The following is a 26,436-nucleotide window of genomic DNA, read 5'->3' on the forward strand; positions in this document are numbered from 1 at the left end:
ATACTGATGTACTTATTAGCAGTAAGACAATTCATTTTGCAAACAGATGACAAATTTACAGTAGATTTACAGTACATTATTGTACTGTAAATGTATTGTCTCTCCTTTATTTTCTTAACATTTTCTTTTCACTAGCTTGTTTTATTTTAAGAATATAGTATATAAGAACTACTACACTTCGCGACAGCATGGATGGAACTGGAGAGCATTATGCTAAGTGAAATAAGCCAGGGGGCGAAAGACAAATACCATATGATCTCACCTATAAGCGGAACCTAAGCAACAATACAAAGATGCAAGGAAAATAAGACCAGCAACACTGAAAGAAAAAAGAAACCAACAGAGACGAGAAGGAAGGAGGGAGGGGTGGGTGGGGGAAAAGGAAGGGAAGGGGCAAGTCAAGGAACATATAGCGAGGACTCACGGACAAAGCCAAAGTGGGGAAGGATTGAGGGAGGGAGAAGGGGGAGGGAGGCAGGGGAAAGTGGTGGCGGGAAGGTGGAGACAAATGTATTTGAAAAAATAAATTAAAATAAAATAAAATAAAGGAATATAGTATATAATACATATAAGATAGAAAATATGTGTTGACAGACTATCAGCAAGGCTTCTAGTCAACAGTAGGCTACAAGGAGTTAAGTTTTGGGGACGTTAAAAGTTATATGTGGACTTTCGACTGTGGGGAAAGGGGGGCAGTCAGTGCCCCTCACCCCCGGACTGTTCAAAGGTCAACTGTAAATAAAATTAGCGAATGCTAAAAATAATAGAGTTGTTATTAAAGAAGCAATTTTATAAACAAAACATTAAAAGTGGGATAATTTTTTTAATTCTCCAACTGTCTTCTTTATACCTGTCTGTGTTGTCTGAAAATTTTAACACTGGGTGCGTTTCTTATATAATCAGAATACATGTAATAGTTTTTTAAAATAAAAGAACAAATTAGATTTCCTTACAGTATGCAGTTTCACAAGTCATATTAAGAATAAGGATTTAACAGAACTAGTACTATACAAGGTTAAATGAAATGAGCTTATAGCTGTTAAGGCTTTTCCGCATGAACTCCTTGGGTTTTAAACAATTATGTCCAATTGCTTTAAGAAGCTTAGCGTTAGAGATCTCTCAATGGTTTTAATCATTTACACGAACATTGCTAAGTATATAACACCTACAAATATAATCCTACTTTGAGCAGAAAGGGAATTTTCCTGGAATACACAGGGCTCAGAACCAAACCCCAACTCCTTCCAGGTTTCTGCCTTATCTTTCATCCTGCATGGTGGTGGCAGTTCACCACCATGACTTTCCTTCTACTCAACAACACAGAAATCAGAACCTCTTCACCGCCAGGCCAGGAGACACAAACTGCTTGCTGTCAATTGCTTCACCTTTCGTTTGTCTTTAGCTAAGGCTGAGCAAAGGAACAATTCTGGGACAGCAAACTCAAATGCAATGTCTAAAAAGTACCTATTTAAAGTATGTCCAAGCCCTGCAGGTGAATCTCTCAAAGAGCGTGACCCTGCAATAGTTAGGGAAAGAAAACTCAGCGTGTTGTTATTAGTTTGTGGTTTAACTTAGAGACAGAAATCTTACCTGAAAAGGTGGGTTATACTGCGTGACTTCCACAGTCACCGTGTCCGACATGTGGTGGCCGTTATCCTCGACTGTTATCAGAGAGTAATAGACGAGGCACGGGCTATCTGCTGGGTGCCACGCGGCTGCCAGGACCAGGAGCCCATCGCTAACCGATGCAAAAGAAACACCTTCAGTCTCTTTGGAAAATGGCCTGGCGCTTTCTTATAGACTAAACATACACTTACCATCTGCCCTGCCAATCCCACTCCTGGATATTTTACCCGAGAAAAATAAAACCTGGTGTTCGCACCAAAAACCTGTGTGTAAATGACTGACATCTTTACTTAAAAAATTTTCATGTTTAAAAAAAAAAAAATGAAACTACTTTAGTTAGTAGAGATGATAGGAACAGAATCACAATTTTGCAAATCAGTAAAAACTTGACTAATTTTTATGTAAGTATATATAATTTATATATACGTAATACATTTAAGATTTTACAAATCTTAATCTTACATCTAAAATGAAGGTCTGAGCTTTCTATCAGTAAAATTGATAAGCCTACTCACTGAACACACAAGCCTAGGTTGTGGCTCTGGTCAGGAGCAACCAATCAGTGACTATCAGGAAGACAAACACTATTTTTTAAGAGAAGAAACCCATCCATATGCAGAACACTTGGCAGGGGTCACCAGACCTCAATGCCCTAAGAGAGTAAAGGTTGCGGGAGGGCCAAGGAGAACGGGTGCCAGCCTCACAGCTTCATTAGAATCTTGTTGGCATGACAACAGGGGGTGGGGGGAGTGGTGAGGAGCCCCGCTCTGACCCAACAGCAATTCCCGGGCACGTGTCTATCCTCTGTTCTCCTACCCCATCTCCATTCCAAGAACCATGGGAAAAGCGTTGCACTGTGGCCCACACTGAGCTGTGTCCAGCAGCAGTTCTCAATTTCGAAAGCTCGGTGAAGATAACTGCAAACTGGTAAATGGTATTCAACTAAACTGTTCATGGAAATTACATATATACTATTATATTTACTTCTTTGATAGTTTCTACAAGGTGAAGGATCCTACTCATAACCTGAGAGAGAAAAATCACAGAACTGCAATATCCTTCCAAAAAACAAGGAGATGTGCTCCATGAAACTAAATTACTCTAAAACACACACAGACAGTCTTTAACTTCTGGTGAGTTGTGTTTTGAAGGATTACAAGTCATATATTCACACTCGTTATGAACGTCCTCACAGAAACCACATTACAAATGATTTTTAGGTTCCGTATCACCTTTGGTTTTAAAGCTAAGTAATAAACCAGCTTTGCCAGACTAACCTGGGACCTTAAGCACCACCTTGAGCATCGTTCCTAAGAGCAAAGTCACTGAGTACAAACTGGTTGAGTGCTCACCTGTCCTGCCAAGAAAAAACCGCACCCCACCCTTCCTTTATCACTAGAGCCCCGAACACCAGCTTGCAGAGGCTCCTTCAGCAACAGAGAAAGGGCTGGAGGAGCGTGCCTGGCATGGCGTGAGCCACAGCCGCGGGAAGGGCACCTGTCAGCAGTGGGAAGGAGCCGCAGCCGTGAGAGCAGGAGGGCTGGGTCCTAACTCGGGCAGGACACGAGGGGAACGCACAGCTGCAGGCGGGGAACTGCTGCTCCCTCGCAAGGCAGCCAGCACCTCCGGAGAAAGGACACAGAAGCACGCAGAACGCCTGAAAGCATGGTGAGGTGGGCCCCAGGCCACACAATAAACATCAATTTAGTTTTCCAAACACTTACTTATGTTCTTCATGACAAATTAACTGCTTACCAGTTTTGCTTCAAATCCAGATACCGAATGTTGACCCCTTCTTTAATACCTTCGTAGTTACTTTCAGATCCCTGTGTGAAAATATCAGTATTAGCCCCTTGAGTCTAGAAATCATTTCTTTTCCCCTTTGTACCCCCAACGCCTGGTAACATGCCTCATCAACAGTAGCTCAGTTACTGAATGAATAATGTATGCATTTTAAAAGTGAAGTGAATCAGCAAGTTACGACATTTCTAGAGATTGAACACCAATTTCTGTTTATCTGATGGCTGAGTAAAAATCATGTTTGTATATGACATTAAAATGTCCTTATGAATAAACAGCTAGATGAATTAGAAACGAGTATCACTGTTCCTTACCCAAATGGCATCAGTAATGTTTTCCTTCAGGACTCTGTTTATATCCCAACTGTATACTTGTTTTTCTGAAGACTCATCTACTTCCCATTTGTTGATGTTTGAACTTGTCAGGCTATAAAAGCTTGATCTCTCTCTATCCCAAAGGACACTTGAAAGCTGTATGGAGAGGAGAAAAAGGTCAAGTCTATAGATTAAGTTATAATGTTAATAAACTATTTTTCTGACATTCGAATTTCCTCCATTGGCTGATACTTGATTAGTGCTCCTAGCAGGAGCCTTCATTTAAGGCTCAAAGGCAGGCGCGATCCTGGAACAGAACTCTAAAGGCGAGAGGCCCACGAAGAGCAGAGCTGGGAGGTGGGAAATCAGAAGGGTCTTCCGAGAACTAGCTGTCCTACTAAACTGGAATGCAGATTATAGCCAAGAGGAGGAGAAACACAGGCTCAAATGAGAAATGAGGGACACCCAGTAGAGACTCCTGAACATAAGCTCATAAACCTCGCAAGCAAGGGAGGCATTATGTCCCAGGAAAACGAGTCTGGCAGGGAATCTCTGCAGCTGGTTATACATGAGTATGTTATTCTGCCTTTTAAGCATATGCTTGCTCATGAAGCACAGATGTGTTGTTGTTGTTGTTTAAGTTGGACATATATGAGCGTTATTTTGGGGGATTTTTGCTGCCGAAAGCTTTATTGTTTCTGTTTGGCCCAATGCAGGGGACAGAGCTCCAGGGTGGTTAAAATAAAGCTGCCTAGTGGTTGCTAGGAGGGGCTCAGGTAGAAACCAGACCCCAGGGGGATGCAGAAGGGCTCCTCAAAGGCCTCTGGGCTCTACAGGCTCCGAGCAGTGCTCAAGGGTGAGCCTTTCGGAGATGCGCCCACTACCACCTGGGGGCCGGCCAGCCCGTGGTGGTGAGCCAGGTATCGCCCATCTTCTCGATGAGTTTCACCCCCTCATCCAGGAAGTGGTTCTGCAGGAGGTCACAGAGCTCAGGGTTGTGCAGGCAGGACCAAGGGCCTGCAGATCCACAAGGGCCTGGTTCAGGTTCTTCTCCAAGGCCATAGTGGCTTCCATGGTGTCCTGAATTTTATCCTATTTGTCTTGGGAAGACTTCAGCATGTCCTGGAACACAGCCACCATGCTGGTTTTAGGTCTTCAAGAGACATTCGGCACTCTTGCGCTTCTTCTTGGCCAATTCTTGGAAGAAGCGGCCCCCGCCCTCTAGGCCACGGCCTCGTGGTAGAAACAGATGCCCAGAGAGAGGTGGGCGTGGGAGGCTACTGACTGGTTGGCGGCAGCCCCCACCTCGGTGGAATAATGCTGAGTTTGGGACTTATGGTTGTTCGGCAGTAAGGACTTAAGGTCAAAAAAAGGCGCTGCCTGGACTCGGAGGCTGAGGGTGGCTAAGATGGTTCCAAAGGTGGCGACCGGAAAAGAGACTGCAGCGTGGTCAGAGGCTGAAAGAAGGGGTGTCCCTGAGTCTGCTCCATCCAGACACTGCTGCAGCAAAGGCAGGTTTGGAGAACCACCAAGGGCACTGCCTGCATCTGAGTGTTTTGAATTAAAACCCCAATTGTCTCCCACTCGCCTGCACTGTAAACTCTGGGCGCTAATGGGATAGAAGAACCCACAGCGGGTGAACTGGACGGGCACCAAGAGCTGATGGGAAATTTACCAGGAGTGTGGGTAAGGGCCTTACAACAGAAGCAGACAGATGGGGGTGGAAACGTGATGGTATGACCCAAGTCAAATCTACAGAACCCGGTCAATAACTAATCTGCTACGAAGGGAGAGACACGTCCCCACCCCCCAAAAATCGAGATTTAACAGAGAGGAGATGCTCGGTCCGTGTCAGCGCCCCTCACCCTCCCTTCACTATTCCGGAGCTCAGGGAAGCCCCGCCGACAGATCTAGACCGGAGTCATCCGCACACAGAGCTGCAGCCATGGGAGGGGAGAACACACTTTTGGTTAAGTCTACAAAGCAAAATTAATCCTGAAACACATTTACCCTTTTACATAATAGTTTTCATGCAAAGAATGCAGCATCTATAAGATAATCTGTATGCCTTAAGAATGTTAATGTTATAGGGTATGGGAGGGGATTAGTATAAACTCATTTGATCATCCTAATAAAAATGTTTCAATGAAAAGGTCGAAAGTGTAATTTCATGTACACTATTGTTCGTAGGGAGGCAACATCAACTTCTTAGGGAACTTCCAACTTAGGATTTCACTGAGAAACAAGCTTGTAAAACCAAGTTATTTTATCAACTTACTATGAGATCACTGCTAGGCGATAAGATTCCCAAAAGAGAAGAAACCTTGCGACCAATCCCGGAAAGCACGCCCTGCCCCTGAGGCAGGATGCGCTGGTGAATCTTTCCTAAGCTTTCGGGTGTGAGGCGAACCAGCTGGCCCCCAGATGCGGACAAAATAAAACTTCCTCCCTGTGAACAAACATTGTGAAATTAGTTCAGTTAAGTGTCTAAGACTAAGATAAAGAAAATGAACACAAAATGCTTTGATATGGAGAAAAATCACCTATACCTTAAAACAAATCTAAAAGAAAAAAGGGAACTACATTATTAAAATAATTTACTTATGAAGCCATTTAGTTAATATTAATAGTTCTCCATAGAAAAACTTTGGTTGTAGTTTTGTTTAACCGCATATTTTTTTCCTGATTTTTAAATTCAGCGTTCACCATACGGCAGGTTCAACAAATCAAGCATCAGATTTTATTTCTTTGGTAAACCTGCAGAGGATACATTAGCAAACCATTCTTCATGGTGTCTAAGAGTTTTTAAGTTACTCTTGTAAAATGGTCCTGAAGGACATGAACACCAGTAGCTACTATCAAGTATTGGTATTTCAGAGCCCTGTGAAGAGGGCTTTCTTTTTTTTAACTGTTCAAATCATAGGCCCCTGCATCCTTCTTGGCTCTTTCGGGTCCCGGCCCGGCCTGTATGCTCTGTTCAAAACCCTGCATCTTCACTCGTTCAAATCCCACTTCCAAGCCACATCACAGCTTTCCAATAAATACAAAAGAACATCCATCGTGTACCTGCACTGCTGTTAGGAAACTGTAAGTCTTATCACCTCCCAAATCTACGAAACTCTCTGTGTAGGTGTCTTCACCAGCAAGACTCGGCCAATAGCGAATGGATCCTTCCCTGGTGGCAACCATGACTGCAACAGACTGAAAGCAAGGTAACAATCAGCAATCACAATAAAAGCAGCACCCAATAACTGGGAGTAGCCTGATGAAACTGGTACGAAAAAAGGAGGACAATTTACTATTTGATTAGGAAAACTCATAAATAAAAACCTTTTTATATTTTAAAAATTATCATACAGTAAAATCGATTGTTTAACTACCAGAACATAATAGGGACACGGGACAGTTCCATGGGCCCGCAAAATTCCCTTTATGGCCACGTTCTTCCCCCATCCTAACTCCTGGCAACCGCTGCTTCCATCATTATTAGTCTCATCCTGCTCAGAACGTCAAATAAATAAATTCGCACAGAATGTAACCTTTTGACACTGGCTTATCTCACCAGCACAACGTATTTGAGATGCACGGTCAACAGTTCATTTCTTCTTACTGCTGAGTAGCGCTCCACTCTATGGCTCCACTGGTTTGTTTATTCATTTACTTGCTAAAGGCCATTCGGGCTGTCTCCACCTCTGGCTATTGTAAATCAAGCTGCTGTGACATTCCTGTAGTTTTGTGTGTGAATGTAAGTTTTAATTGCTCCACGGTAAACAGCCAGGAATGGATCAGTTGGGTCCTTTCAGGGTAAGGGTATGCTTAATGCATTTTAACCTTACAAGACAGTGAAAATCAAGTGCCTATACCATTTCGGCATGCCCGGCAGCATGAGCTGCAGCTGCTCTACATCCTTGTTAGCACTCGATAGTATCAGTCCTTTTGATTTTAGCCACTGTGATAGGCATGTAGTGGTACCTCAAAGCTGTTCCGATTTGCATTTCCCTAATGGCTACTGATGCGAACATCTCCTCGTGTGCTTATTTGACATCCTTCTATCCTCTTTGGTAAAGCATCTGTTCGAGTCCTGTGCTGTTTTTAGATTGAGTTGTTTTCTTATTAAGCTTGGAGAGTTCTTTCTACATTCTGGATACAAGCCGTTTGCTGATTATTTCACTTACAAATATTTTCCCCCAGTCAGTAGCTTGTCTCTTCATTCCCTTGTGTCTTTTGCAGAGCCAAGTTTTCAATTATGCTAACTGCAATTTATCCATTTTTCTTTTATGAATCATGCTTTTGGTGATTTCTAGGAACTGTTCTCCTCATCCCAGGCCACAATGATTTTCTCCTGTTTTCTTCTACAAGATTTATAGTTTCATGTTCTACATTTTGATCTGCGATCCATTTTGAGTTAATCTTTGTATACGTATGAGGCTCAGGGGGATATTCCTTTTTTGGTTTTTGCATAAGGGTGTCCAATGGTTCCAACACCACTTACTGAAAAGACGGCATTTATTCCACTGAAGTGCTTTTGTACCTCAGTCAAAAATCAAATGGCCACCTTTGTGGGGGCGTCCATTCCGTTCTGTTCTGCTGCCCAAGTGTCCATCTCTTTGCTGACACCAGTGTCTTAATTCCTATAACTCCAAAGTTATGTCTCAGAACTAAGTCAGACGACCCCTCAAACTTTAGAACTCCCTTATTTGAAAAACAAAATTATTCCAGTAAGTATTTAAGTCACCTACCTGAGTGGAATGTGCTTCACCTGAGGGATCAGAGTAAGAGAGAGCCACCAAGTCTGCGCTCCAGTGGAAATCACTGGGTGGCAGCTGAAGTTCTTTGCAAACAGGTAACTGCGGAACAAAGCCAAACAAAGACCTTTCATGTCAAACTCAACTTTTTAAGTATGCAGCTGACTTCACTACTTCCTTTCTCTACATAGTTTACGTTCTGATTCATTGCTAGAAATATCATTCTACAAATATACTTCTCACACACAATTTTTGATCAGGCTTCCAGTAATTTTGAAACTCAGTTTCTTAAGAGATATAAAATCAAGAAAACTTAAGAGCTAGACTTGATCCTGAATATTAACTAGTCTGGTCTCTTCCTGCACTGAAAAAAGTCTATTAGTTAAAAGAAGTATGTAGGCTTCCTATGGGGTTTTCCCAATCCAGTCTTGCCTTGTTTATTTGATATTTGAAATCAGCATGACCACACAGTGATTATACTAAGTTGCCCAGAAAATATTTCTTAGACTCAGCAGAGTATCAGGCTCCGTCTGCTGACTCATTCTGTCCCCCCAACTCCCAGACCTGTCCCTCACTATGTGCCTATCTAAAATATCTCGCCCCGGCCAGTGGTTCAGTTAGAGCATCGTCCCATGCACCGAAAGGTTGCAGATTTGATCCCCAGCCAGGGCACATGCGTAGGTTGAGCATACAATAGGCAACCAATTGATGTTTCTCTCTCACAGTGATGCTTCTCTCCCTCCCCCCGTTCAAAAATCAATAAAAACACATCCTTGAGTGAGAATTAAAAATTTTTTTTCAATGTCTCTAATTTTATTAAGTATAAATAACATGGATCTTGTTTAAAAATTATTAAGTTGAGAAACCTTCCCAACACACAAATGCATATGCATGCTCAGTACTTCGTATCCCCATGAAAATGCAAACCCACAATGCTTGAGTAGACTCAGATCACGGTCTTCCAATAATTCTAAAAATTTACAGTAAAAATTAAGCGCCAATTGGTTCCCCTCCTTGATCTCCTTTACCTAATGAGCCATTACCTTAGAAATAGGTGACAGAGCAATCTTCCAAATCATGAGTTTGTCTTTGCAGACCAGACAAGCCCATCCGCCTTCGTCTATGTGAACAGTCAGCTGACCACTGTCTAAACAAAAATATGAGGTACACAGTTCATCTTAGCATATGAATAGCAACTGTTAAAATTTCCTTTTACCAAAATCATCTTTGTCAGTTTCTTCACCAAAAAAATCACCACTCACAAAAAAAGATTAATTCACAAAAAAAAATTCTTTAATATAATTCAAGTTATCAATATCCAAAACAAGAGATCCATTTAACTTTGATAACCACTTTTAGAAATGTATCTAAAGACAAGAAGTTTATGTTGGGCCTAGGTTTAATTTTTTTCAATTTTTGTTATAAACACATATCTTATTTTCTGCAATACTTAACATTCATAATTTTATTTTGATAAAGTAACTGAAATAATTAGCCTTCCCATTAAATATACGAAACATTTCAAGGGAAGATCATGTTCCTTCAAACCAGAGCTTTTTGAAAGTACAATAAATTACTTCATTATATGGAGACATAGAGGGTTACATTCCATATTAAATGACAAATACTTAACTAGTATATTGCTCTTTTAAGCATTAGAGGTAAGCCTCCATAACCATGTTAACAGCCCTGGAAAATAATTAATTTGACTTTGCTCTTTGTTGAAAGGCAGGGTGAAGAGGCAAAACAAAAGGAATCAATAATGTACAAGTCACAGTAACAAATTATGCCCAGGCTAAGTGTGGCTTTTGGCTGAAATGGAATTTCTGCTCAGTACTTTTCTCCCTGAAAGCACTATAGCAGCTCCAAATCCTCTGTTGGTGAGCCCTGCAGACACAGACTTAACACACAGCACCTGGCAGGTTTTCACGTGTGGAAGAGTTCTTCAAGTTTACACACTGCTTCAGCTTACACATCCTCGTTTCTAGGGATTCCTGTACTACTTGTTAATAACATAGCCTGGCAGCATGAACCAAGAGTTTGTTAAAGGCTTTTAACATACGATATGTACTATATTTGGGGGAGGGGGTGGGGGAGAGGTGGAAGTATGCATTATATATTTAAAACAAAACAATGCATGGATGAGGTTAGCAGTTCAGTTGTCTGAAAACAACTGCACCTGAAACTCCCAAGGACTTATGGCAAGATGTGCAAGTTCAAGGTAATGAGAAATATTCCTTCTTCTAATGGAGTACTTTAAACTTTTCTGTCATTCACAATATGAAATACATTTTGCATCATGATGCACTGACGCGCAATTTAAATAAGTGACTTAACTTTGTATGAGATGAACTGATATTCAGCATTCTATTTTATTTCATTTTTTAAAAAAATGCTGGTTATAACCTACTACGCTGATTTCAGTCACTATTTACAGTTTGAAGAACAACGTTTCAGAAAAACCACCAAGATCTAGAATTGAATTCTTTATAAAAATGACTCAGATCATTGAGGATGCTCTGAAGTCTGCTCTTCAGTTACCCTTACCCTCAACCTCAACGTAGCTATTCTGAGGCTTGTGTTGACTGCATCTTCCAAACTTCCATTCTACCTCTCTGTCAATAGGATCTTCTAAAAGTACCCGTATAACATCATGAATTTGTGCAGAGTCTCTGCGATGCTACACAAAATCCAGACATGGAGCTAAGACTGACTTTACTGCATTATTAAACCCAGTTAACATGAGGCACTAGTTTTGGGTTGTTTTTTTTAAGCTAAATTTCATACACTCAACTTTTGAAATTGGACTGAGTTTTGCATACGCAGTACTTAACAACCATTAAAGATCTGCCTGTGCTGGAATAACTCGTTCTGCTTTTCAAGTTATACTTCTCCGTTAGAGTGAAAAACCATACAGGTTCCCTCTTTCTCCCCATTTCGGTGACGGCGTATCAGAAGCAAGCACCTTGCACTCTCCATGCTAGAACGAGGCTCCATCTGAATTGCTAATCGAGGCGAACGGAAAATGACACCCACCTTCAGGCAACCCTAGGGCTTCCATGATTTTAACAGGAAGAGTCGATCCGAGCACTTTCACGTCATAGTTCGTCGCCTCAGTTACGGAGTGATGGGGCAGCATTCGTGTAGGCGTCCCTCTAAAGGAAAGGGACCATGATACTTCACTGTAACTTTTACTTTCCATTATCCTAATGTTTACACGTATGCTTTCACAATAAAGAGCTTTGATAAACCAGAAATATGAAGCGTAACAATAAAAACTGGCTCATCATGTACTGATGTAATTAATTGTATTTTTCATTTAAAAAATTGATAGAATTTAGAAAAACTTGGCTTCAGACTCTTAAAACTCAGGTGTTTATATGCATGTACCATTCGCTTAAATGCTTTATAACTCTGCTGCCTTAGCTGTGAAATAAGGTTGAACTATATCAGTGTTTTTCAAATTGTGGGTAATTCTGAGGGGCTCAAGACACACTTTTGAAAACAAAATAGAATGGAAAAGAGTCAAAAAACTTTTATAAACTTTGGATATTATCTTCAAGCTCTCATTACCACTACAATTACAGGAGCCTACCAGGTCTGTATGATCAAACAAGAAATTAAGCGGGTCATGAGCATCTGCTGTTACCTGGCCTTCAATCCAGCAGAACAGCAGTAATTATATTCCTTCTCAGCTTTATTTTAACATTCAGAAAAACAAGGTAAAAGTACCAGTTTAGAAGTTACTCGGTCTCATATGACAATTAAATGAGTGGATGCAAACACAGAGGGGTCAAGAGCTTTGTTTACCAACAGAGTATTGTAACAAAGGCCTTTTTCAAATGGTCACCAGCAGGGGAAATAAAAATACAGTAAATGAAGTACGACTTTTATTCTTTGTCTTTTCTTAAAGGAGGGAGGGGAAACACTAACAAGACCAGTACTTTGAAGGGCACTCTTCAAAATGCACAAGTCAAGGATACCACGTATTCTTTAAAAAATCATTTCTCCTTTAAAGTACTGCAAAGTCTCACCTCAAACTAATACGAAATAATAGTGAATGTAGACAGTAATTGCAAAAATAAAATTACTCAATATTAAAGTTTTCCTGCATGGGAAAACTCATTTTTGACAGAGGAATTAAAAAAAAACCAAAACTATTCAGAAACATGTTACCCTCTCCTGAAGATCTAGATTAATTTTGAAAGGGGAGGGAGGTGTGGACCAATGATATGGACTGGTGCGCCAAGTTTTTATTTGGTTACAAAATTATTATCTCATGATTCATGGAAAGACTTCTCCCTATTAATGTGGCTACAAATTAACTTCTGTACCTAAAAGCCCTTTATAATCCCAATCAGCAAATATTAATGGCAGTCAGTATGTTAGGTATTAATGATTTTCCAGGGCTGGAGGCCCTCATTCCCACCATTAATTCATATCTCGTCGTGGCATTTCATATGGACCCCTTTGGCTTTAGTGAAGCAGGCTCCGAGCAGTATTATCGCCTTTGCACCTATGAAGAGTCTGAGTAACTTACGAGATCGTGGGGGTAGCAAGGGGGAAGGACGTAACCACTGATTCAAATCCAGTTTGTTCTTCATCTCTATACAAAGGTAATTCCATGAAAAGGGCAAAGTGAAGAGACAACTAATGAATTAAAGTGATGCTGAAATAACCCCCAAGGGTAGCGGAAGTCTGTTTTTCCAATACTTGGGCATTCGCCGCCTCCGATTCCGGAGGCTTCTCGAGGCACTACCCTACCGGGCCCACCAAGGCCCGTACACCTGTGAGCCGCCAGATCCAACCGCGGACCACCACTCACCGCGAGCTCACCGAACTACGCCGACCGACCGGAGAGAAGAGCACCGGGGAGCCGACTGCAGGCCCCAGGGATAGACCCTTTCTACTTGTCGCCCGCGGCGTGGAACCCGGCCCGATCCCGCCCAGCGGGCCCCTTCGGGTTCCAGGCCCCGGCGTCCGCGGAGAGGAGACGGCCGAGAACATGACCAAAAACAAAAGATGCAGAGAGCGCGTGGGTCCCGACCGTGGGGCGGCACCACTGACCGCGCGCAGAGCTTGAACACCCAAGGGGCGGGAGGGCGCGCCGTAAATACGTCAAAGCGCAGCGCCACGGGGCGTGGCCGGGGCGGTGGGGGATGGGACGGCGGGCGCTTGATGATGATGTCAGGTCGCAGCCCCGCAGTCTTCGGGCTCCTGAACTCGCGAGGGTGCAGGTGTTGGCCCCGGCCCCCGGCGGCGTAAGTCCCCAATTTCTGGGGAGGTGAAACTGAAAGCCGGAGGCTGCTCTCGACTCCAGGGTGGGGCTGGTTCTCCAACAGCTGGAACGCAGGCCTCTCTGCGCGCTGTCTTTACTGAGCCTCTTGGCAAATGAAAAATGTTCTCTGGTCCGAGATGAAAAGAGAGAAGCCGTAAAACTGACGCTGGTTTCACGCTCAGTGTTACGTTTGTTCTCTAGGTTTGTCATTTTCCCATTGAGCTCTGCACAGGTCCATTCACGCTTTCTCGCTCCAAAACCGCAGGCTCCTGACAGCTCCCTGGGGGACACTTTTCACCTGAATGTCCTGCAGACTCCTCATAATACTCTTGTCAAAAGTCGAGTTTATGTTTTCCTTTAGGACCCCTATCCTACTACCACCTCTGCCCCTTTTCTGTAAAACTGGGCAATTGCCCAAGGCAAAAAGAAAACCTCTGTCTTAGAGTCATTCCTTTCGACTGCCTCGGCTGTAACGTCCCGCTACAGAGAAGCTCCTGAGTACCGCTCCTCTCACACTTACACTCTCTCTGCCCTGCACTCCTTTCCTCTCTTTTTTTAGCTGTTAGCCCCCTTCCTCCCTTCCTTCCTCTTTTTTTTTTTTTTTTTTTGTCTTCTTGTCTCTGTCTCGCTTTAGCCTGCCCAGTCCTTCCCACTGCCAACATAATAAACTAAGGTAAACCTGAAGCTGCTCTTGGGCTTGCAAATGCTCTGGTGGCTGACCGTCCTTGCCTATAGGGGATTTGCTAAGGTCCTTTGCAAGGTCCTTTGTGACTTAACTCTGGTTGGCTTTTCTGTTCCTACCATCTTGACCACCTCCAACGTGCACCCCACATTGCAAAAAGAAAAAAAAAAACATATCCCCTGCTTCCAATGCCTTTGCACATGTTTCTTTCTCCTGGAATGCCCTTCCACCCCTGTTGCCCTCAACATCAACTCTTACTTCGAGCGTCTACTTCAAGCATCCAATCTGCCCGCTCAGTGAAGCCTTGCACAGAATTAGATACCCCTTTGTTCTTTGCCCCTTGTGTTTGGGTGTGTAAGCTATTCATAATTTTTCCCCCCTAGCATAGACTGTTTACATAAATGTCTCTCATGTAGCTCCTTTAAAATGTCTTAACAGCAGGGACAGTGGTTGTAACTGTGTGCACACCAAAGCAGGCACATAGTAGAGTTTCAGTAAATACAGGGTGGCGCAAGAGTAGGCTTACAGTTGTATGTGAATACAGAGTGTATTCCTGTATTATTATTATTATTATTATTATAGTATTTCCGATAAGAACTGCAAACTTACTTTTGCCCCACCCTGTATGTGTTGAAATAAGGGAAGGGACAAGTAAACACTGCATATCCCTGTGGGAGAACACAGTGTGTCACTTGTTGACGTTTCCCCAGGGAGCCATTTTTTGTGTACATTAAGAGCATCTGCACAGCCACTACTTGAAGGTTCTATAGGCAAGCTGCCTTGCTCCTTTGCCCACATAGGTTTATAACCCTACTTTGCAGCTTGTTTTTGAGTCTTAGAATTCTTAGAGCCCAGTGCATTTGCTCCTTGTTTCATTTTCACTTGGGAAGGAGGCAGTGAAATGGAGATGAGTCATGTGTGAGAGGGTGTTGCTGGGATAAATTTGTTCCTGAGCTTTGTTGGGCTGGTCAGTGGTTTGCCCACCATTTAGTTCTAAAAGATGCGATCTGTCAGCGCCTATGAGCAGGAACTTCCCTGGAGTCCGGGTGTATGACTATTGAAGGACGGAGGGTGAACAGCACTATGTCATTCATTCATTATGAATTTAATGAGTACCCACCATGTGCCAGGCCATGTCAGAGGTGTTACAGTTTGTAGACAAAACAGGCATGGGCCCCAGACCAGTGAGAAAGACAGATACTGAACAAATGAACACAAGTATAAACTATAAACCAAGACATGTGCTATGAAAGAAGAGAGCAGCGTGTATGATGGGGAATTAACTGGGGGTGCCTAATTGGAGGGAGATCTACGACAGCCTCTGGGAGAAGAGGCTGATTAAGCCAAGACATGAAGCAGGAGGTAGGCAGAGAACAGGACGAACAGTGTTTTAAGCAGAGGTTGCTCAGGCAAAGGTCCTGAAGCAGCAAAGAGCTTGGTGCATTCCAGGGGCTTTAAACCAACCAACGAACCTCAAAGGACTAAAAGGAGAGGAGACTGGAGAAATGAGGAGTGGTCATGAAGGGACTTGTCAGCTGTCTCAAACAAAATCCTAGAGGAAAGAGCACCCTCACACTGGGTGGTTAAGGGAGTTTAGTAAAGAAATCTTCGGGATAGTGCAGAGCCCTGAGGCTCCTAACAACAGATAGGATGAGAAAGGGAGGGGTCCCCAGAACCTGAGAAACAGGGCCACCTAACAGAGCTGTGGCCTCGCATCTAGAGATGAGGGAGGAGGACACTAGTACGGTCCATGGAGGTCAGCCTCCTGGTGTAGGTCGTGGGTGGGACAGAAGATATTCGGGACCTATGCCTAGGGACAGCATGTGTACTTCTTTATGACGCCTCAGTACTCTACTTTTTCCTAGTGGCTGCCTTTTTTTTTTTAAACCTTATTTTATCTATTGTAGTTGCTTACACTAGAAATCTAGGAGAACAGATAGACCAGGGCAGTGGCTGTCACGCTTAAGCATCACCTGGAGGGCCGAGGCTGGCTTGCTGAGTCCTGTCCTCAGAGTGTCTGACTGGGGAGGCCTGGGCCTGAGGCTCGAGCATTGGCTCTTCTAACAGGTGCCCAGGTGCTGTGATGCTGTGGCGCTGTGTGGGGGCCACTTTGTGAGAACCACTGGTGCTGTCATTGAGAGAGTGTATAGACTCAGGAATTGAAATGGGACTTGCTTTAAATCCCACCTCTGCTATTTACTATCTGTGTCACCTTGTTAAGCTTCTGTTAAATTACTAGTAGAACCCACTTGTGAGCAATACATAATATATTGCAGATAGGACTCCCCTTGGGGATGTTCAAAAACAAACAGAAAGGCAAACAAGCTGAAGAAAAAACATTTCCAATAAAATAATAACTCTTTAAAGCATGAGAAAGCAAGCTACCCCAATAGAAAAATGGAAAAGTTGGAAGGGCGTGATGGCATTAGATCAAAGACTAGAAATGACCAAAACACATGAAGAGATCTTCAATTCACTAGCAATTAGAGAAATGCAAATTAAACCCATCAGCACTGTCTGTCTGCCCACTGAACTAGCAGGAATGTTTTAAAAAATGAAAATAGCTCGTGTTGAAAGGTTATGGGGAAATATGTATCATCTTACACACTTCTGGTGGGATCATGAATTTGTATAATTTTTTAAGAGGATGATAAAAAAAACCTTGTATGTATGATCCATGGATATGAACTAAGGGGGGGGGGATGCTGGTGGAAGGGGGGGTGCAGTACGGAGGGGAATAAAGGGGAGAAAAATGGGGTAATGGTAATAGTATAACCAATAAAATATACTTTAAAAAAATAAAAAATCTTATATGCTCTTTAAACAAGGCAATTTCACTTTTAGAAGTTTATCTGAAAGAAATCATAACAAAGCTATATTGATAGATTGTTCATAACAGCAAAGAATATAGGAACTAAGATAAATAGCCAACAATAGTCTTATAGTATATTCACATTACAGAATGCAGTATGGTTAAAAAAGAATACATGTGGATGTGTGTAATGAATACTTAAAAGATGTAGGAAAATATTCTGTTTTCAAATAAGAAAAGTGGATTGGTTAAAAAAAATGGCATGCCCCATATACATCCATTTTTGTTTTATAATTATAAAATGAAGATATCTCACAAGTATAGGCATGTGTATGTGCATGGGAATCTCAACGTGAGGATGAGCCTCCCCTCTGAACACCCTTCCTAAAACACTGCCCTTTCAAGTAAGGCCGAACTTTGATTTATGTGGGAGTAATCCTTGCAATCCACATGAAAATAGCCAGAATTGTGTCCTGTTATTAAAGTGGAAATGCAGGGGAACTCATGGCTCTGGCTGGTGTGGCCTAGTGGACTGGGTGTTGTCTTGCAAAGCAAAAGGTCACCAGTTTGATTCCTGATCAGGGTACCTGAAGCCGATGGATGTTTCTCTCCCTCTTTTTCTTGTCCCTTCCAAAAAATAAATAAAATCTTAAAAAAAAAAAAAAACTCATTATGGAAATTACCCATGGCCAATCATTTTCAAGGTATTTATCTAATTCTAAATGGCAATGGAACTTTTCCACGGAATTCTAAAGTCCCGTGTGGTGTCAACGTCCTTCGGGCAGTGAGGAGCCGTATTGTTCTCACCGGTTCTGGCGTCAGCAGGCGCCTGCTGTTGAGGGCCAGAGAGGAAGCGTCTCTGGCTTGCAGGCTGCTGCTGCAACTGCTCATGAATGAATGCTTCTCTGTGCCAATAAAACTCACATTATGGATGCTGAAATTTGAATTTCATGGACCTTTTATGTGTCTTGAAATATTTTTCCTTTGATTCTTAAAAATTATTTAAAACTGTAAAAATGAGCCAGTTTGCTGACCCCTGCACCCACTCTGTGAGGATGACACAACCAGAACCGAGCACAGGACCTAACAAGACAGAAGACGTGCAATGCTTGTTTATTTATCTGTTAAATGTATTGATTTTGAGAGAGAGAAAGGGGGGGGACATCAGTTGTTCCACTTATTCACGCATTCACTGGTTGCTTCTCGTGTGTGCCCTGCTCAGGGATCAAGCTGCAAGCTCCGCGTGTTGGCATGATGCTCTAACCAACTGAGCTGCCCGGCCAGGGCCAGTACATGTTTACTGAATGAGCTGAGTGACACCATGATGCTTCAGATATGGAAAACATGCAAAAAACAAAAAGCTCCTAAAGGAATACTGACAATGTAGTTTTCACATACTTTTTTCATTAATATACTTAGTTTTGTAATGTTTGTTTTTATTTATTTTCTAACAACTTTGCCATTTTTGTGGAATAAAATGGACTTCCCAAAATGGAGCTCTACTTTATAAAAGTGCATTACAAGGGTGTGGCCTGTAATGGTTTAATTTGTGATTATTTCTAGGGAACCAGTCGGGTCCAAGTTCACAAGAAGACCTTGCACATAAAGGTAAGCCTGAGAGGGTAGTCACCACAATGCTAAACTCATGATGTGCAATTTTATCTTCACATGTAGGATTTCAGATAATTTAAGTTTTCTTCTTTTTTGCTTATTTCCTAAATTGCTTATATGAACATACATATCATCCTTCAATGGCTCTCTGTGCCCTCTCTCTAAAAATAAGTAAATAAAACCTTAAAAAAACACAACATGCTATTAAACAAAGACTGGGTCAAAGAAGAAATAAAAGATCCCTAAAAGATACATAGAGGCAAATGAGAATGACTATATGACACATCAAATTTTGAGTGATGCAGCAGAAGTGGTAATAAGAAGGAAGTTTACAGCATGACATACTCACCTTGGGGAATAAGAAAAATCTCAAATACACAGGCTAACATTTCACAATGAAGAAGTAAAAAGAACAAACAAAGCCCAAAATCAGTAGAAGGAAGGAAGTAATAAAAACCAGAGCAGAATTAAGTGAAATGGAGAACAAAAAGACAATAGAGAAATTAATAAAACAAAGAGCTGGTTCTTTGAAAGGAATAATAAAATTGACAAACCTTTCACTAGACTCACTTAAAAAAAATTCAAACAAAATAAAAAATGAAAGAGGAGTTACAACAGACTATATAGAAATACAAAGCACTATACAAGAATACCATAAAAGGCTATATGCCATCAAGTTCGATAACCTAGCAAAAATGGACAAGTTCTTAGAAATATATAACTTTCCTAGACTGAACCATGAAGAACTGGAAAATCTATATAGATTGGTCAACAGTACGGAATTGAAACAGTCATCAAAAAGTAGAAGCCCAGGAGCAGACGGTTTCACTAGTGAAGTCTACGAAACATTTCAAGAAGATTTAATACCTATCCTTCTCAAACTCTTCCAAAAAACTGAAGAGGCAATACTTCCTAACTCATTTTATGAGGCCAACATAACCCTGATACCAAAACCTGGCAAAGACAAACACAAAAACAAAATTATAGACCAGTATCTCTGATGAATATAGATGCAAAACCCTAAACAAAATACTAGCAAATCAAATATAACACATTAAAAAAAATCAAATGGGGTTCATTCCACACGCATAAGAATGGTTCAACATATGCAAATTGATTGTGATACATCACATTAACAAAATAAAGGATAAATATCATATGATCATATTAATAGATGCAGAAAAAGCACTTGACAAGTTACAACATCCATTCATGATTAAAACAATAAATGGATATAGAAGGAAAGTACTTTGACATAACAAAGCCCATATATGACAAACCCTCAGCGAGTATCATATTCAATGGTGAAAAACTGAAAGCTTTTCCTCTAAGACCAGGAACAAGATAAGGATGCCCATTCTCAACCATTATTATTCAACATAATGCTGGAGGTCCTACCCAGAGAAGTCAGGTAAGAGAAAGAAATAAAAGGCACCCAAACTAGGAATGAAGAAAAATCATCACTCTTTGCTCTAGATGACATGATTCTTTTTTATAATCTACAAATATTTCTTTCTTAAAATATTTTTCAATTACACTTTACATCTAGTATTTTGTATTAGTTTCAGATGTATGACATAATTATTTATATATAAAACTCTAAAGATGCCACTAAAAAGCTATTAGAAACAATAAACAAATACAGCAAGGTTGCAGGATATGAAATCAATGTACAAAAATCTATTGCATTCCTATATACTAACAATAAAATATTAGGGAAAAAAATGAAACAGTTCCATTTGCAGTTGCAACAAAAATAATCAAATACCTAGGAATAAACTTGACGAAATATGTAAAGGAGCTGTACATTGAACACTATAAGACGCTGTTGAAAAAAGTGGAAGAAGACACAAAGAAATGGAAAGATATTCTATGTTCATGGTTTGCAAGATTGAACATAGTCAAAATGGCCACAGTAATTAAAGCAATATACAGATTCAATGCAATCCCCAACAAAATCCCAATAGTATTTTTCAAAGAAATAGGACAAAAAATCATCAAATTTGTATGGAACCCTGATCAGCCAAAGTAATCATGAGAAAAACAAATGAAGTCAGAAGTATCACATTCCCTAACTTCAAATTTTACTACAAAGCTACAATAATAAAAAGCGGTATCGTATTGGCAGAAAAACAGACACACAGAACAATGGTACAAAATTGAGAGCCCAGAAATAAACTCGCACGTATATACATGGGCAACTAACTTTTGACAAAGGAGCCAAAAATATGCAATGGAGAAAAGAAATCCTCCTCAATAAATGGGAAAACTGGAAAGCTACATGCAAAGGAAGAAAACTAGACTGCTATTTGATATCATAAACAAAAATTAATGCAAAATAGATTAAAGACCTAAATATAAGACCTGAAACAATAAAAATACATAGAATAAAACAGTTCTATTTCTAATCTAAAAACTTAAAAAAGAGAAATGTATGCTGAGTGTTTTAAACATCCCTCACTAACCATACAAGGTTTGATTTTTTTAAGTTACATTTATAAAAAATTTCTATCAGAACTATTTTAACATGCATGTCCTTTTTCAAATAAAAAATAGACTATACCAAATGCATAAAATAATATTAGTCAAGTAAATTCAGTGTCTGAAAAATAAAACAGTTCTAAACTTATGAACCTTGGTCTCAAATAGGATTTTATGAACTTGAAATCAAAGGCAAGGGAAATAAAAGCAAAAGTAAGTTAATAGGACTACATCGAACTAAAAAGCTTCTGCACAGCAAAAGATACCATCAACCAAAGAAAAACACAACCAACTGAATAGGAGAAGATATTTGCAAATAATACCTCTGATAACAGGCTAATATCCAAAACATATTAAGAACTCATACAATTTTAACAAAAATGGGCAGAGGACCTGAACAGTCACTTTCCACAAGAATACATACAAATACTCAAAAGATATATAAAAAAGATGCTCAGCTTCACTATCTATAAGGGAAATGAAAATAAAACCACAATGAGATACCACTTCACACCCGTTACAATGGCTATTATCAGTAAGATGAGAAAGTAACAAGTGTTGGAGAGGGTAAGGGGAAAAATGAACTCTCATTCACTGCTGGTGGGAATGTAAACTAGTACAGACACAAGGCAAAAAAAATCAACAAAGTCATAGATACAGGCCACGGGAGGGTGGTTACTAGAAGCAAAGTGGGGTGAGGGGAAGGGGAAGAGGGTAAAAGGAGTCAATTTATGCTGATGGAGGGAGAGTAGCTTTGGGTGGGGAACACACAATGCAGCACACAGATGAGGTGTTACAGAATTGTACACTTCCAACTTATACGATGCTGTTAATCAGTGTCACCCCAATAAATTTAATAGAAGATAGCAAAAACAAGAAAGAAGTGACAAAGATAAAGTTCACTATAAATTTTAATCCACAATATAAATGTTAAAGACACACTGAACATCTTGTATTAGAAAATAAAATATAATCAGGTTCAACTTTGTAAATTCTGCTATGGCACAAAGAGATTTCTTTCAGATCCGACCTTGTAATTGTGTTCTGTTTGCCTTCTTGAAGCACACCATAATAGCAAACTGTTTAAAGACTACAAGTAAACTGTTAAAATGATTGTCACAGATGTACTGTTTACTAATTCAAAAAACACAGTTCCTTTATTCATTTTATTCACTGATAAATTTCCTTACGTAGAATGAAATATATTACTCCATGCTTATCATGAAATAGTGGCTTCTTCTTCCAGTGTAACCAGGAAACGAATGATTACCAAGGACAGGAGGAAACTTCCGTTTTAATTCTATCGACACAGCTGGCTCTCAGGCCTGCTGTCAGCAGCGCTCAAAGGGCACTTTTCCTTGCGGCAACAGCAAATCCACAGCGCTCGCAGGAAGTATGGCAAATCTAATGGCTGTCAGCATTGCTTTGGGAATTTTGAGACATTAAGGTGAATAAAACTATAATCATAAGGTTTAAAAAGGATTATTAATGTCCTATTTCAGAAGATTGACAAGTTCTTAAAGTTTGTTGATATTCCGTAGAATAGCAAGAACTTCTAAACATTTTAAAAATGTTTTAAGATTGAAAATTACAGTTACATTATTCAGATTTTAGCCTCATTAAATGAAATTTCAAAAGTATTTAAATAACTGATAAAAGGCTGTAAAATTTGGGTTACGTATTATCAATTTTTTAAATATAATTTTCAAAACATGTCTTAGCATAATGTAAAATCCATTTTTACATCCTTCTTGATGATACCTGGCAGCTCATGCCTCACTCCCCGCAGTGCTCATAGAAAGACGTGTGTGAATAATGAAAACAGAAGATTTCCTGGCCAGAGATGGGGCTTCTTCTTCCCCCTTTAAAACTCATCAGGCTCTCATGTGCCAAAAATGTTACAAACCTTACACATCCAAACACAGGCTCATCCCAGAGGGGCACATGCTCCTAAACTCTCACATCTTTGAAGACACAAGAGATGGAAAATATAAATGTCCCCTTTTTGCATATATAATACTCAGGTGTGCTTCATGAGTATATGAGGATAAAAGAAACAATTGGATTTTCATCTTCTATTTTGCTACCTAGTAACATACGACCCAAAGTTGGTAGAATACTACCAAGAGAATTACACAGTGATTGGCAAGCTGGCCTAAAATAATTAGGCTGTTTATTTATAATTCCCTTTTAAAAGTTGTCATTTGACAATAACTTCAATGTATAACAGCAGGTAAAAACAAAAAGGAGGTGTCATGCTATATTAAAATATTCCAAGGTAAAAGAAAGTACAAAACTTGAAAATAACTTCATTGCTATAGACATTTAGAAAGTTATAATTATTAAAACTCTGAATAAAAAGGTCTTGAGAATAGGTACATCTCAAAATAATAGTTTATACACTTTGGGAAAAATAGGTATATTTCAAATAACTTGAAGTATGATTTACAGATTCCATACCATCTCTAAGTTCCCCCCCCAACAATGCTGTTTTGCTTCAAAGTCTCTCATATTCAATTCAGTAATTGCTTCTTTAAGCTGAAATAATATTTTGTTTGTTCATTAACTTTCTGTATAACCCATCTGGTTTTAAAAGCAGTTCTTTATGTTTCCCACATTCAATAATTTTTCCTTGGTCAAGAACAGCCACCATGTTAGCATTCTTGATGGTAGACAGACGATGGGCAATAATTAACACTGTTCTTCCCTCCATTAGTCGATCTAGAGCTTCTTGTACAAGGTACTCATTCTCGGCATCCAAAGCACTTAAACAGGAAAACCACGTGAGAAAGCAAAGACGTCAGAGTCATGCATACTGTGTACTCATGTATTTCCTGTTACACACACAGTGAATTTTCTGTGTGATAGAATTGTAACTTCTTGGGTCTTCTACTTTTATATTATAAAGACACTATTAAAAAAAGAAGATTGGGACTCTAGATTTCTATAGAACTACTGTCACGTAAGTAGAAAAATGTCTGCACTGTAGCCGATGAGAGTGATTAGGGAGTCATCACAAATGTGTCTGTACTGGAACTAGAACACTCAACTCAGGGCTCAGCCTGTCCACTGCCTCCCAACTGTCATTATCAATTCAGACTCAGTCCCTTTAAAATGTAGGGGGAAATGACATTTTCAGCTGTCACACTGTGAAGTACAGAAAAATAAGTCATTGATAAAGGAAGAATTTTGTTTAATACAATTACACATGGTATTAAGATATCCTTACCTGGTTGCTTCATCCAGGAGAAGAATTTTGGGATTCTGAAAAAGAAAAACATTAAAGAGAAAACATAATTTTATTAGCAAAACACAAACTTTCAGTAATTAAAATAAACGAAGTACTGTACGTGATACAATATGAATGAATCTTGAAAACATTCTGTTAAATGAATAAGCCAGACACAAAATGCTACCTATTGTATGACTCTATAGGAAGAGTCCAGAGCAGGCACCTCTATAGAGACACAAAGTAGATCAGTGGTTACCTGGGGCCCGGTCGAGGGGGAAAGAAGGGAGGGGTGTATGTGTGGCTGCTGAAGAGCTTGGAGTCTCTTTGGGGATGATGACAATGTTCTAAATTTGGTTAGTATGGTGGATACACTGAAACCCATTGAACTGTACCCTTTTAATGGATGAATAGTATAGTATGTGAATTATATCAAAATAAACTGCTACAAGAAAACTGTAAGTGTCTGAGATAAGCAGATAAGTGACAGAGTTAGAGGGGACTTGAAACTATTATCACAGTAATCACTGGGCTGGGTCTTGTTCCTAGTGCAGTTCTTTCCTGCTGGCCAATCAACCACCAGTGTGAGGGGGGATCTATAGCGACTAAAATAGTGTCTAGACTCTCAAGGTCCTGCTTATAATTTAGTTGGGAGTATTACATGAAACAAAAAAAAAATAAGAGTAAGCTGATGTATATAACACATTAAATTCTAGCTTTGCCTAGAAGTTTATTACAAGAAGTGCAAACATGTCCACACAAAACCTTTTACACTGTTCATTCACAGCAGCATTATTCATTCTCAATGGCCCCAAACTGGAAACAACTCAAATGTTCACCAACCGGTGGATGGATAAACAAATCATGAGAGAGCCACACCGGGGACTACTACTCAGGAAGGAACAGAGTTCTGGTATGGGCTGCGGCTTGGAGGAACCTCAAAAACATTGTGCAAGTGACAGAGGCGAGATGCAAGTGACCATATTTTGTCAGATTCCATTTCTCTGAAATGTCCAGAAAGGCAAATCCAGACAGAAAGCAGCTTAATGGTGGCCTGAGGCTGGGGCTGGGAATGGGGAAAGGCTATAAATGGGCCCCAGGAGTCCTTTATAGGGTGACGGAAATGCTCTTAAAAAGAAGAAGAAGAAATGTTCTTTTTTTGTTTTGATTGTGGATGGCTGAATAACTATAAATTTACTAAAAGTCAATGAAAGTACATATAAAACTGGTGAACTTTATAGCATGCGAGTTATGCTTCGATAAAGCTTTTCTTTTTCTTTTAAAAAATCATCTATACATCCAAGAAGAGTAGTTAAATAACAAAGGGGAAGACTATCATTTCCTAAAAATACAATGTCTGCCTTTCAGCTAAAATGGCTTTTCCCTCTCCTCTTAGAAATCCTGTACAGGTATCCTAAGTCCGCATTATTCGGTCTAGCCGTGGATTACGGGTCATACAGGTGAGCCTCGTGCGCTGGTCCGATGCTGTGACGTGCGCGCGGCCGCACTGGCAGGACTGGGCGCTCCGCGCCGGAGGCCGACGAGTGGGACTCGTCCTGCCCTGCCAACGCCCGCGCGGCGCCGGCCTCCTAGTGCCCAAGGAACGTGTGTTAAATGTGGACAACACGCACTCCATGGCAGTTCTCCCTCATCTTTCCCCAGAACTGTCAACCAAGTGTCTACCCTCCCCTTCCAAAAAGACAGAAGAAAAATAGTAAGTTACAAATTACAAAGTCTCTAATTAAAAACCGCAACAAAAGGCCTTACCTTAAGCAGGGCCCGGGCAATTGCAATCCGCTGCTTCTGCCCACCTGACAAAGACAGTATTTTTTAAAACAACTGAAAGCCTTCACAAAAA

General features: G+C 40.5%; 2 protein-coding genes across 2 annotated transcripts in view; both read right to left on the reverse strand.

The window, feature by feature from the left end:
- Positions 1 to 13,578, reverse strand: part of NUP133 (nucleoporin 133) — a 43,481-nt gene extending 29,903 nt beyond the window's left edge. The window contains exons 1-9 of the mRNA XM_054576723.1: positions 13,311 to 13,578; positions 11,522 to 11,640; positions 9,529 to 9,632; positions 8,480 to 8,587; positions 6,807 to 6,941; positions 6,019 to 6,189; positions 3,741 to 3,896; positions 3,382 to 3,452; positions 1,591 to 1,738 (exon numbers count right to left, since the gene is read on the reverse strand). Of these exons, the coding sequence (XP_054432698.1) occupies positions 1,591 to 1,738; positions 3,382 to 3,452; positions 3,741 to 3,896; positions 6,019 to 6,189; positions 6,807 to 6,941; positions 8,480 to 8,587; positions 9,529 to 9,632; positions 11,522 to 11,640; positions 13,311 to 13,492 (1,194 nt within the window). The 5' untranslated portion in view covers positions 13,493 to 13,578. The remainder of the gene's footprint in view (positions 1 to 1,590; positions 1,739 to 3,381; positions 3,453 to 3,740; positions 3,897 to 6,018; positions 6,190 to 6,806; positions 6,942 to 8,479; positions 8,588 to 9,528; positions 9,633 to 11,521; positions 11,641 to 13,310) is intronic.
- An 8,691-nt stretch (positions 13,579 to 22,269) lies between these two features.
- ABCB10 (ATP binding cassette subfamily B member 10) overlaps positions 22,270 to 26,436 on the reverse strand; it is a 31,629-nt gene continuing 27,462 nt past the window's right edge. The window contains exons 11-13 of the mRNA XM_054576724.1: positions 26,346 to 26,389; positions 24,579 to 24,613; positions 22,270 to 24,114 (exon numbers count right to left, since the gene is read on the reverse strand). Of these exons, the coding sequence (XP_054432699.1) occupies positions 23,883 to 24,114; positions 24,579 to 24,613; positions 26,346 to 26,389 (311 nt within the window). The 3' untranslated portion in view covers positions 22,270 to 23,882. The remainder of the gene's footprint in view (positions 24,115 to 24,578; positions 24,614 to 26,345; positions 26,390 to 26,436) is intronic.

Source organism: Pteronotus mesoamericanus, unplaced genomic scaffold (genome assembly GCF_021234165.1).
Source record: "Pteronotus mesoamericanus isolate MK-2021 breed Mesoamerican mustached bat unplaced genomic scaffold, CSHL_Meso_final contig_347, whole genome shotgun sequence".
Taxonomy (NCBI): domain Eukaryota; kingdom Metazoa; phylum Chordata; class Mammalia; order Chiroptera; family Mormoopidae; genus Pteronotus; species Pteronotus mesoamericanus.